The sequence below is a fragment of the Micropterus dolomieu genome, linkage group LG03, assembly GCF_021292245.1.
Source record: "Micropterus dolomieu isolate WLL.071019.BEF.003 ecotype Adirondacks linkage group LG03, ASM2129224v1, whole genome shotgun sequence".
Lineage (NCBI taxonomy): Eukaryota > Metazoa > Chordata > Actinopteri > Centrarchiformes > Centrarchidae > Micropterus > Micropterus dolomieu.
In genome coordinates, this window is record NC_060152.1 from 32,261,277 (window position 1) to 32,275,737 (window position 14,461).

The 14,461-nt window shown below is 38.7% G+C and overlaps 1 protein-coding gene across 1 annotated transcript in view; it reads right to left on the reverse strand.

Moving 5' to 3' along the window:
• tsnare1 (T-SNARE Domain Containing 1) overlaps positions 1 to 14,461 on the reverse strand; it is a 187,238-nt gene that overhangs the window by 158,894 nt on the left and 13,883 nt on the right. The window contains exon 2 of the mRNA XM_046045292.1: positions 635 to 756. Coding sequence (XP_045901248.1) covers positions 635 to 719 — 85 coding nt within the window. The 5' untranslated portion in view covers positions 720 to 756. The remainder of the gene's footprint in view (positions 1 to 634; positions 757 to 14,461) is intronic.

Consider the following 14,461-nt stretch of genomic DNA (forward strand, 5'->3'; position numbering starts at 1 on the left):
ATTAATGTTTTGTTTATAGCTGCTCAGCTGCTCCGAAGTGGCAAAGATATCATTATAAAAATCTGAAAAAGTGTGTCCTGTCATGTGCTTCAAGTCAGAATTGGCTTTGTACTGACAAACAAGTGTTTGCACTGATGAGCCTGGGTGAACTGAATTTGCTTTGAGATAATTCTGACTTGTCTAAATCTATTCTGCACTTTCTCAGATCTGCACTGAGATCTTTGGAATTTCCCACTGTGATGTCTGCGGCTCAATCTCATGTGTGTAGTCTAACAGGCCCTATTTAATTAAAGTCACATATAAGTTACAAGTATAGCTGCAGTAAATCATAACCACTGACAGGAAGCTAAGAGGCATTCATAAAGTTTAATTACATTTTAAAACGCTCTTTGCCCCCAATATTTATAATAAACTGTACTGTAACTTGCTCTATGTATATGTTTGACAAATGTATAAGAATACAAGAAACCAAACGTACTATATTTGTTTTGTGACTCTAGTGACAAATAATTACAAGTTATAAGTACTGTTTTTGGTAAATATGCTCAGATTTAAAGTGATTGTTGTAAAATGCTACATGTAGGACATTTTAAAGGGCAGCATAACACAACATTTTTTCAACATTTGTCCTTACCTACTGGCTGGTAGCCCTGCCTTGTTGGACCTCCAAATGGGTTGCGACTGCCAAAAGAGCCTCCATCAATAGACCCATACGACATTCTGCCTGATGGTTGGTGGCGTGTCAGCTGCAGGCAACTAGGGAAGGAACAATAACGAGAATCCAATAAAACACAATTGGTTTTCCATTTCTCTGCCAGTCTAAAAATGTATGCACAGACAGTGCTGACAGTAAGTGAATAAAGTGAGCATGATTTTTATTTCTTTGTAGACATTTGCCCTGTAAAGATGGGCTTTACTAGAAGAGGGCTGGTAATAGAGTTTTACCAGAGCTCCTTCCAAGCAAAGACCTACTTGTACTCATCACATCATTTAAAATAAACATGTAAAACCCATTACATCATCTTTAGTTTTCTGAAGGGCCTTGGCAGGGTCTCAAGCTTAAATTCAGGTGAAGCTTGAATTCATTAATTGCTAATTTGTTCAAGGCAACCAATTTAGAAACATTTTTGGAGCAGCTGCCATGACTTTGATTCATCCAAGCAATTATGCCAGAAAATCCACTTCTCTTTAAGCCTTAAAAACAATGAAACAATGTAACATTTTGCACTTCGAAACTAGCTAAATGAGACTGGATCCTCTTTAGTGAAATAATTATCTTGTGAATTAATTGTCTTGTATTATAAGAGAGAATTTGGCACACATTTTGGTAGACTTCATCTCAGCCCACTGTTGTTTGTGCAACATGTTTTATGTTAAACCTGTGTGTGTGTGTGTGTGTGTGTGTGTGTATATATATATATCTCAATATTTTAGATGAAATCAAAATGACGCCATATGAAAGTGTTGCTCGTAGTGCCAAGACCAAAGGGAAGTAGCAGCCAACCTCACAGATCAGAATCAGAATACACATACGAGGAATTTGACTCAGGATTGTGCATTGCTCACGATGGGCTTACTTATACAATAATAAAATCAAACACAGGCTACAGTATAGAGAATACATATATACACACTACATATGTATGGTTTAGTTTCATTGCTCTCATCAACCCTCTGTAGACACCCGGTTCTAGCAAAAAAGTTCTAATAAATCCAAAGCATTCATAGCTCCAGAAGGAGACAGACAAAGTTATTGACTAGATGAACATTTATTAGTTAAAGAAACAGATATTTTTCTTGGGAGCTGGTGGAGACTATATCATAGCTAAAAGGAGAGTAAATACTCAACTTAAATAATTGTTTGCTAACACACTGGTATTGACCCTGGACATTTCCACACATGTTTTAAATAATTCTGTCTAAAAAGACCTCTGCTTAGGTTGAAGGTATGTGACACTACACTGGGAATTACAGGATAATCAATAAGGATAATACATTTGTAATTTGTCCGAACAAGTGCAACAAAACTAACAGGAGAGCAAGGGAAATGTCAAACAAGCCCAGTCTGTACACACCCACACAGTCCTGAGAAGAGGTATAATCAGCTGAAAGAGGTGAAATAAAGTGTGTGGGTGTACAATAGGTGAGCAGGGCCTATTATAAGCAGGGGATATGGTGGTGGTGTATCTGTAACCTGCATATGTGTTTGCTTGCCTGTTTCCGATGGATGAGTGGGCAGGGAAATGTGTGCAAACATGTAATAATAACTTAACAGGGTGGCATTAAGGCATGATGGAGAAAACTTTCTCCAACAAAAACTCATCTCAACTCATCATTTGTTAACTCTAATACCCCCCATACTGAATAAAATTGTCCATAAATGGTACATCAAATAAAACATACTTGGTACAGTAAAATGATTACTCTTTGAATGTATACAAACCCACAGACACAGAAATCCACATAGAATCACTCATCAAAGATTATGCTAATGTCAGCGTGGCATCTACTCTAATTTAGGCTGATAGAAAAACTATGGTTTATTACAAATCTATTGTGACATCACTGACAATAACAAACACAAGTAGTCAGAAAATCTGACAGGTTGTAAGAAAGCAAACAGATAATTTAAAGGAGAAAAAAAAAGGCATACAGTAAAATTACCCACAGTACGTGCAATAACATATTATTAGCAACATTCATGTGTGTTGATATTTGGTTTTATTTCCCAATAAAGTTGAAGTTAATCTGGTAAATAATGGAAATTTGAATACAACCTGTAACATCTAACCTCTGTTCGTTGCTATGTTGTCATATTGTTTGAGATTTGGCAATGTGTTCCAAGATCTAAGCAATTACTTTGGGTACAACGTTATCATAAACTCATTATAAAGGGAAGAAAAGAGTGCTGTAGCAACAAAAGAGAAAAATGTGTACACATGGAGAATATGGGACAATCTACCAATCATATGCTGCCATCCAATACCTTAGGATGTTGTATCATGTTGGTTTAATCACCAGAAATAAAAACAATAATGTGTGATTTTACCTGCTGTAACTGTTTATCAGTACGCCCGGTGCTTTTTATGTAGTGTTTCCATCTATATTGTTTGCCCATAAATTCTTCTAGCAGGAAACGTCACCTACATCCAAACTGTTATTTTTTTTTATTTTCCTGTTTGTCTACAGATTGAAAAACATGATGAAACATGTTAATTAGTGAGCTTGAGAGGTGTTGGTGGATGCTTTTTAATATCTTCTCGTGTCATTCATGAAAAGAAAGAATACCGGTATGCATATTTCCCAAAATGCTGAGCTATTCCTTTAAGTCTTACACCTGCTAAGGCTCTTTGAGCCTCTTTCTGTCCTTTTCGACTGTGGTGTAATAAACATTATAGTGGCATATCTACACAGAAGTCATTTCAGTCGCACTCTCGTTTAAATTAATCCAGCGTCTACACAGGCCGCATAACATTTCGCATTTCATTCACGCTATATGTGTGTAAATAACCTGAAGTGTATTTTTATGCTTCAAGTCTATTTTCTTCAAATTTACACGCATAACTACAGTGATTGTGTATTGGGCTTTGAGCACAGCCAAAACATGAACCTGAACGCATCCTGTGTAGCCACAGATGGAGGTCTACAGCCGCTGCTGCTGCTTTGCTAACATGCTGCTCACACTAAGCCTCCTGTGTACAGACGGTGTAAGGGCCGCTGCAGGGGCCTAAACATTTTGTACTTTTAAGGAGCATGTCTAGGTCAGAATCAGACATGACAAATATGTTAAATAATTGAGCCTTACTCTCTAACATATATTTGTTTCCTGTGAGGGCACTGTTATGTATTCTGTGAATATGTGTGTGTGTGTGTCAGTAGAGGAAAGCATGCAGGAGCTAAAACCAGCCTCTTTAGCCGTAACCCACTTATATGATGAGAGGTGAGGAGGATACAGAATACTCTTCTGAATACTGCTGAAAAGGTCAAATCATCATGTGAACATGTGTTTCACCTGCGGCCAGAGACACACAGACGAAACTCTAATCAACAAATCTCTCTCAGCACTCTATCAAAGGTCAGAATTTGAAAGTGGTCAAGTAGCCAATACTCTTTCCCCACCGTGAAAGACAAGAACTCAGACAAGCAGGACAATGTGATTACATTGTGCAGGCCCTTGTTGTGATGAAGCCAGTGAATCTGGCCTGTAGGACTGGCATTATGTGCTACAAGGCAGGGCAAAGGAGCAGCCAGAGATCCAGCGTCCGCGCATAACAGGCAGACTGATTCACTGGGCCACGAAAACATTTAATCCGATTAATTTTCATAGAGAAGGGAGATTAATTACTGTTGGCAGTCTATAAACAATCTTCCCTCTGCTTGATTTCAAGCCCAGTGACTGCGCCTTACATCCCTCTGAAGTGTGGACATGCACCGCCTCTATCTGCACACAACATGCACACTCGTGGATGCACATCAATGTCTGCACACACAAACACACACACACACAACCATACCCTTCACCACAGTGTAGAGTTATAAATCCCCCAGGTTGTTCACGTAGTTGCCCATACATGTGAAAATTTAGGTCATTAGAGTGTTGATGAAGATTAAAAATAAGTATACCTCTGTGTCATTTCTCATGCACACAGTGGCATCATCCCTGGAAATACTTTCAGAGCTTGTCCTGTCCTCTGTATCCCAACCCTCTGTCAAACCATCATCCCACACTTGTAATGGAAGGGGAAATGTACAGCCTCTAACTACTCATTGTTGCATAACTGTATGTGAAATATAATATTTAAATTAAAGTAAATTGGGGGAAAAAAATGCATCAAAAGAGCAGGGGGTAAACATCTGGGGAGCAGTGACTGACCATAACCACTCAGGGTATAGATGGTGATATGCTTCGCCACAGTGCGGTAGTGAGAACTAACCAGCCATGAGCAGCTACTGTCAGACTCTCTGCTTCTCTGCTGAAAGGCAGGAAGTTGCGACTGTCACTAGAAGCACATTTATGTGTTGTCTTGTAGCTAGGACAGCAGGTCTAATACGAGAGGTCCTCCCAGTGGGTTTGGGGGAATGCCGGTGCATAGTTGTAGCCCTGCTGTTTATTATGGGTAAATTAATGTTACTGTTCATCAGCCCTAAACATATAAAGTCAGTGAAGCTGAATATAGCACAGTTATCCGAGGCCTCATTTGTTGTGTTTACTGCCACAGAAGAGAAATTAATCTCGTGTTGGGGACCAACGGGGTCTCTTCACCGGCATCCGTGAATGCTTGTTAACATTAGCAGCCATGTTACCTTGCCAGGCTAAATTAGCTTCAAACTAGAGGTCTCCACAGTTCTGACAAACTAATAGTACAAAAGCCACTCAAAACAGATTAATAATGATGGGAGTAAATACTTGTGCTTGCTACACCTGACTGAAGCCCAAAAAAACTACATTTGGGGGTAGTTGGTCTTAAAATCCAGGCAAATGGGAATTACAAATTGATCACTTTGTGTGAAATCTGACAATCAAAGATGACCTGTCTCTTCTGTTCAATGCAATTCAATGTGTTTTTTTGTTTAAAGCTCAGTAACAACTGACAATGCCCATCACAGTTTCCCAGAGCACAAGGATGCTTCTTCTGTCTGACCACCAAACCAGAATATTCGGTTTACAATGATAAAAAACATCCACGTCTTTGAGAAGATGGAAATAGCATCTGTTTAGCATTTTGCTCGTTAAGTGACTTGAACAATCCATTGATTTCAAGCAATGTCGTTGCCGATCGATCAGTCAACCTTCAGCACAAGTTTTTTTTGCACTAATTAAACTGGAAACTGGTCTTCTGTAAACTGTGTTGATGTTGTTGTTTTGTAAAGATGTTTTATATGCCATGACTGAATCTAATTTATTGCACATATTCTGCCATCATATTCACACTCACTGACAATGCTGTCCTCTCATCACTTCCCAGGAAACTTAAGAGACGTTCCCTTTTGGCCTCAGGTGAAGATGCCAACGATGGTCGTTTCAGACTTGGCCTCAGGCCTCAGCTACCATCATAATAGAATTGCAGTCTTTTACGATAACAAGGAAGTTAAATATATACAGCACCTAAATTTACCTGTTTAACTTTTATACTATCTACAAATATAAACCAAAGTGTATCATTACTGACAATGCAGTTTATAGAAGGACAAAAATTCATCACAAAAGACGATCTGTTAATGGTCCTACAACCCTGAAATGTAAGAATCCGGCAATTCCCCTCTTAACTCCTGCTTGGATAACATGCATTTTCTTAAAGCAAAATACATGTCTTTCAAAGCAATTTTACAGCAAGCTAAACTATACAAAAATGTCCGGTTGGTGAAAGATTTTTCTAGCACATGAAATGCCACTGTTGAATGAAGAGAGTCCTCGCTTATAGAGAAAAATAGGCCCTTGCACTGGTAAACAGAGTAGAAGTGAGGTAGAGCAGCGTGCACCCCTGTGTGGCACTGCAGGACACAGAAGGATGGTAAATATAGGCCTGGCAGGGCCGAGTGACTGGATCCACAGCTACTCACCACCCCCACTGGTTTTCATTCAGTCCCCCACTCTTTTCACAGCTGTCATTATCAGCAACACAAGGCTTAGCTTAGCCAGAGCAGGCAACTGAGCAGAAATAAGCCTACACCCTGTACACAAATGCAGCATTTATCACATACAAGCAAGGGCCAACCTGAGGTGGGACTGTGTGTGAGCATGTGTGTGAGCATGTGTGTGTGTGTGTGTGTGTGGTGGGGGGGGGGGGGGGGGGGGGGGGGGGGGGGGGGGGGGGGGGGGGGGGGGGGGTTGAAGCCTCATTTCAGTATTTCCAGAGTAAAGAGACCATAATTTTTTTTGTTATTCAATACTTCTCATCAACACAAATCCATATGCATGTACATATATATTTACAAAAAAGGTGAAGTAAGTGTACTTGATTGTGAGGAAAAAACTCTAAATAGCTTAAAGTCAATGTCAACTTCTAAATGACATATACTGAATAGTTTTTATACAGACAGAGCATATCAGGACTTCTAATGGCATAACGTCAGGTGACGTAGTATAAAGAGCTACAAAGTCTGTGCTAGAAGGTGGTGGGGTGGATGGATGAGTGAAGTAAACTCAGGACTTTCACTCAGGAGACTGATTTTAGAGTCCCGTGTGAAAGAACAGTTGACATGTTTTAAGTTAAATACCGTTTTGTAGATGACTTGCACCACGTGACTTACATAATGTACTTATTTGAACCCAAACCACTATCTTCTCCTAAACCTAACCAATTGGTTTTGTTGCATAATACCTAACCAATCAGTCACACACTACAAAACTGTTCTGCAGTTTAGTGTTCAAGTTTGTATTACATACATGAAGCATGCAACTTAAAATCATCACATTTCTGTGTAGACTGATGAGGAGACAGTGCTCAAATTAATGATTGTTTTCCACATGATTTTCATTTGTTTTAGCTTTGACTGGAGCTCTTAACTACATTGTTTCTTCTTCTTCTTCTTCAGTGGACTGGAGAATTAGGTCCACCAAGTGTTTATCTTCATGAACCAACTCCCTATATACAGTATGATGATTTCTTCACCGTTACATTTCTGCTCACAATTCTCCAAAGCCCGCAGAAGGATTTAGATTATTGTTGTCCTTGCTAGCCAACTTGCAGGTGTGTCAGTCTCCTAATACAGGAAATGGTATTTTGGTCTTTTTCAGGAGGTTTCCTGTAGAGACTGAACAATTACAGTCTAATTACAGTGAAAAAAAAAAAAAACAGTTGGCACAGTTGATAAGTACCCCTGATTTACTGGAGGTTCAAAGAAAGCCTTGAAATTATACAAAGAAAATGGATGGGGTCATGTTGTGTCAAGTTTATCCAATTATGAGTTCAGAATTTTGCTCTTCCCTCAAGTGAAATATTTTAGGAATTAACAGCTTCTTATGCACTTCAACAACCTGACATCTTCCATTTTCATAAAATCTGATGTTTGTTTCTTCAAAAGCTGCCACTGTTTTTTCCCCCAATATTGAGTAAGCAAATTAAGGGACCAGACCATCTCCTGCTAACCCCAAATTACCAGAAATCCTGAGACAGCTAAGGGACCTGGGCCCCTATTTATCAAGCTTCTCAGAATTACTCATAAGAACGCTGCTAAGAACTGAGTAAAAAAATTCTTGGCTCAAAGCTGTGCTTGTGTAGGACTAAATCTTAAGTGTCAGTCTTAGTGCTGATTCACGACACTTTGCTGCGCCGCAAACAAGATTTTGGATGATGATGTCGCCAAGGACCAATCACTGAAGAGATTTCCTTATTTAAGAATATTCTCAGATAAATTCACATTGAATGGTGAAATTCCTAAGAGGAGTTTATATTCAACACACATTTAACAATAAAGAATTTTCAAGATAATACATTATGATATAGGTCTACACATTAATAAATGAAAGATAAAAAAGTTTATCGTAAGATGAGCGCCATCAAAGGCGCCTACTGCTCCTGTATTGTGGCTATTTGCATGAACTGTGTTTGCTTCTGTCGGATTACGGTGGGTGTTGTTGGGAAGTCGATGAAACACGTGACAGTGTGTGGAGCTATAGCCTAAGTGCCATAATTGTTTCAATGACTATTCTGCTTATTGATGGTTATGACGGCCGCAATCATCAGCATTGCTGTTTTTTTCATGTGGCAAATAAACGAAGCGTCATCTCCACCTTCAATTTAACTGGAAACGCATTACTGCATAAAGTCTGCATAAAGCCAACTTGCTGACAAAGTTTATGCCCGCGCTGCCCGACCCCGTCTTATTAACTGCGCGTCGTCAGAATTATTCCTCTTCTCTCCGCATGTCTCTGTCTCCACAGCGCCATCATAAGCCCTACTGGCTGCTCCTAACCACTTGAGAGACCTCTCGAGCAGCAATAACTGGGAGAGTAAGAATGATTCTTAGCTTTGAGAAATTTGATAACTTGCTTTTATTCTTAAGTTTAAAAGTAGGAGTAAATTTCATGAATTCTCAGCATTTAAGACTAAAACGGCACTTTGAGAAGCTTGATAAATACCGGTGCTGGTCTGTAAAGCACTACCAAAAGTTACTGGTCCACCGCCAGTAACTCTCTAACCTCTGATTTTGACACATTTCAAGTTGTCAAAATAGTTTTGTCTCACAACTCATTACTGCTACAGTGAGGCATGTAAATGTAATGGTTTGGTGTGATGGATTACAAATTTCAATATGAAATCTATTAATTCCATGACACACTTGTCACATTCGCCCCAGTAATTAATACAATTGTATCTATTTAAATACACCAGTACTGTAAGATTCTCCGTTTTTGCAGTGGAGCTCTAAACTGTGTAAAATCTGTTTGACATCTTGTGCAATTATCAAAAAAAGTAAATCATAAATATATAAGAGGTTCAAAGTTTCTTCACATTGGAAACAGACGTTGAGAAAGATATCTTACCACAAGGTCCATTTAGTTCGTCATCAAGCTTTTGATCATGCCACATGATCTTCAGCAGCAGATGGAGTTTGATCAGTACAATAGATTTCAATAGTACATTTATGTCTTTGATGAGCTAATTCCATCTGTGGCACATTGCAAGCATTTTAGGGTATGGATAGTAATATTAACAAATGTTTGTGTGACAGACTGCTGCATCTAAAATATGCTCTTAGTTCAGAAAGCAATTTTCTGTCATTCTGTCAATGTTCAGATCATGTAGGACGTCAACACTTTTTCCTACAAATTACTTTTAGTTATGGAATAAAGCTATGAAGGACCATGTTTTCCAGTCCAATAATTATTACATTCTTCTGTGGCACAGAAGAAGGGAGGGGTTCTGGGTGTACGGATGGTGTACAAAGCACAGTGCTCTGTTCTACAGTAGAGGGGTAATAATCAGAGACAAAACTCTTCCAGGATTACAGTTGTAAATTTACGGGGGGGGGGGGGGGGACACAATTCTACAAATAAAATAATTAAATATTATCTGACATTATAGTCATCAATTTAAGACATTTTATTGTAAATGATTATTGAAAAATTGTGTTTTTTTGTCAAGGAACCACATTGCTTTACTTTGCAAAGCTGCAACATCACATCGCAGGTGCCGCTGCTTGCTGTGTATTATGGCTCCAGTGGAAGATTTTATTATGTTTAGTAATAAGAAAATACTTGTGATTTTTATTCATTATCATATGCATCAGGACGTTAGAGACATTGCAGTGATTTAGATTGTTTTCTCATAATTGTGGGACTTTAATCTCAGAGAATTTCTGAGTTTTGTTCTTGTAAATTTACCACTTTCATCTCGGAAGTTTTTTCTCAGATTATTACCCCCCTCCCCTGACTCTATGTTTGGAACACATACAATAGTCAATATAAATATGTGAAAACATTTAGGATCATTCAATACACATGACCTACATCTCAAAAACTGACCTGTGCTCTGAATAATTGATTTTTTGATTTCAGGATGAAATGTAAAATATTCTAATAAGCGGTGTGTATTAATAATTCTCATCACATATGTGGTGTGTAGCCACATATTCCTTTATATAGGGTAACATTGAGTTAAACACAAAGATAACCTGCTCGGAGCAGTTTAGAGATGCAGCGTAAATTGCCATGAAAGCAAACCTCGGCTAAAACGTATCCTTATTTTGTAGTACAGGCCACAGGCCTCTGGACTGGTCATGACATGCTTGTGTTTGAGGTGATGGAAAAAAATCACAGTATTTGCGTTTAGCTTTCTTTTAATGTGTATGTTGACTGAAGCCAAGGTGGGAACTCATCAGAACCTCCACTGTTGACTCCACTTCTGTACTAAACATACACAAAAGACATGCTGACTGGTTTATTTACTGCCATATTTCAAAGCATAGTGATATGAACTGAAACTAGTGGCTTCTAAGAAGAACCATACCTGTTCCTTTACATGGGAAAATTTGGGATACACTGCTGCCTTTAAATAAGAACAATAAAAATAAAAGGCCATGGCAGACCCATATACAGTGTCAACGTATCCATGCTGTGTTTATTATACTTTATATTAATGCATTTCTTCACCAAAAGCTCGAGTAGTATACTGACTCTAAAGCCACTGACTCGATGATGAAATGACATTTTAAAACGCAAGACTGACCTAAGGCCCATTTTACTGTAGCCACGTTACTGTCAGTGGTCCGGAATCAAGTTAGTGAGACATGATGACCATTAACACTGTGATGTTGTTTCTTCAAGATGGGACTGACCCTAATCAGCCAGGGTTCTTTTGCCCAATCTGCTCCTTCTGACGTACAAGACATCCTGATTCCAAACTAGCTCCCTGTCTAATTATCTCTCACACACAATTCAATTGAGTGACTCTATCAGGTTAATGGATATATAAATGTGTTAGATATGATTCATTTACCAACCCAGAAATGTCTGTTGGAATTATTCCATATTCTACAGTGTTCTGTAATGGTTCTCATTTACCCTAATGTTTATCCGTAGCCTTAGGCAGGCGGGACAACTCTGTAATAGTGGTGTGGAGAAACAGAAACAGCCAAGAAACTTATATCTTCTGTTAACAAACATGGATGGACAATTGACATAACTATAACTACATATAGTTGTCTGACATCGTCTGTATTGGGAGATCTGCCGTAATGAAACACAAAATATATAGTCATAAGAAGTTGGAGGAAAAATATAGTTCAAAAACTTTTAAGTTAAGTTAAAACTAATGGCTTTATAAATGGTTAATTGACCATTTACTAATGATTTATATATTAGTTATAAACTATTAGTAATTATTGGACGCTAGCAGTTCTGTGAGGCACTTTACCACAGCAGTGCTTTAAGCTAAATGCTAATATCAGTATGCTTACTTGATCTCAATGACAGCATTAACATGCTGATGGCAGGAGTAACGTTAAATGTACACCTTCTTAGTTTTGCATATTAGGGTGCTAACATCTGTTAATTAGCATTTAACACAAAGTACAGCTGAGGCTGTCATTATTGTCATCACAACTACAGACTTGACAGATATTGTACAACCCTTTATTATTGACCATACCACATTTACACAATAAATGCAGACACGTAAAGTTCACCTTGACCTTTATTGACTTACTAACATAACAACGGCAGACTTTGTGGCTTATCAGAAAGTCAAGACAAAGTTCTACATTTATTCATTTTAGCTGACGCTTTTGTCCAAAGCGACTTACAATTGTTATTTATGTCAGAGGTCGCACGCCTCTGGAGCAACTAGGGGTTAAGTGTCTTGCTCAGGGACACATTGGTAGATGTGTCACAGTGGGGGATTGAACCCGGGTCTCCCAAACCAGAGGCAGGCATCTTGTCCACTGCACCATCAATCTGCTAGTTCACCTCCTATGCGTCGGTGCGGTCTCCATGTGTCTATGTCATGTGATGTATGTGATTTATGTACCCCAGGTCTGGTCGGGAAACAGAGTTTGAAATTGTAGCTTGGACAAACGCCACGCTTAGGGGCGCTAGTGTAGGATACTCTTAGATGAGTCATATTTGGAGGTTGGTTAAAACGACTTATGTTGTCATTTAGGTTAGAGGACTTGTTGGAGCGTTTATTAAACCTATGTTACCCATGTTAACATAATAATTAATACCAAGTAAAAAAAACAAACACCAGCCAAAGGAGTTTTCACAACTTGTTAGGCCAAAACGGCTCCTAACTTATCCATAAAATGTCAATAAATACGCTTACAAGGATACCTTAGTAGAATTTGGTACCACTATGTCTTGAGAAATTGCTCATTTCTGACTTATTTTTATGATTTAGAATTAATTTATAAATCAAAGCAAACAGATGGGTTTATTTTGGTTATTTGGTTATTTCTTGTATGGAGAGGAAATCGCAAAATCCCTTCCCTTGAAAATCTATATTTTCCATTTTGCCTTATGGGCAAACTCAATTGTTGGTGTCCCCTGGTAAATTCAGCATACATTTGGTTCCTCGTGTTCTAATGTTCCTCAACTAGTCAACCAATCAATTGCATTCATTGTCAATTTGTTCTGGAATTTCCCCCCTCCTTTGATTGTCCATTATACATTTTTCACTCCATAACTTGGTATTTGGTGAAATTTAACCCAAAGTATCATCTTCTACATGCAAATAACAACAGCACTATCTACAGATAGTGTTGTAGTACTCGAGACCGGTCTTGGTCTTAAGACCACTTTTTGATGGTCTTGTCTCTGTCTCGGACATTGAGGACTCGGGATTTTATTTCAAGCCCAGTCAAGACCATAACTTTGGGAATATCAATAATTTGCTTTTACATTGTCTGATGTATTTGTTAACATCCTAACTTTGATTGGAAGTAAAACATATTGCTATGCATATTCAAATGCAACCAATAACCCTGATTAACGACTCCCCGCGATGCTTACGCTGATTTCAGCTCTTAGTGTTTTGTATGTGGGTGTTTTAATGTGGATCTTTCAGATCATTTTGTGAAGAACCTATGATCTCGTTCCACATTTTATTGCGTGCCATGCAATGCAGGGAACTGGTCTTGGTCTTGACTCGGTCTCGCCCTCCCTTGGTCTTGGTCTCGACTGCTCTCAGCCCCTAAAATGTCAATGTCAATTTTATTTCTATAGCACATTTACAGTTGACCAAAGTGCTGAACAGGGTCGATGTCAAATACATAAATAACAAGTGTAAAAATTACTACAACCAAAGTGAATCACAGGGAAAACAACAACACTTTAAAACATCAGAAACATGGTTTAACGGTTAAAAGCTACTGCAGAAAGGTGCGTCTTAAGCAGCGATTTGAACGTTTGTAGGGTCTGTGCAGCTTTAACATGCACGGGGAGACTGTTCCATAGGATGGGGGCACCCACTGCAAAGGCTCTATCTATCAAAGTCTTGGTCTTGTCTTGGTCTTGATAAACTCAGGTCTTGGTCTTGACTTGGTCTCAGTTTGGGCGGTCTTCACTACAACACTATCTACAGCTGCTTAGGTCCTGAAAAACCCTGAATGCAGCTTTTTGTGACATTGATGCCAAATCCCTATAGTAACATATTATAGGCCATATGCCCGCTTGTAATTTGATATTAAAATGAAAGGATGTTTTGCCAATACCACATAGAGAACCGAGTACTTGCTGGTTTGATTGCAAGCTTTTTGATGTGCATACTCAGAGATACTGATATGCAGCCACATGGTAGATTTGTATGACAGGATCAAAGGAAAGGATGAAAATCAAAAGGCAGTGTGTTTTGAGGCTCAGCCCTCTATAGTAACCTCTTCAGAAAAGAAAATAAAGATGAACTCAAAACCAGTGTCTTTCCCTCCAGTGGGAAAGTAGCTCTGCTAAATCCCCTCTCTTTATTGTCACCCCTTCAGCTGACACAGCCAAACTTAAGGATTGCTCATGTGTGTTTACTAAAGC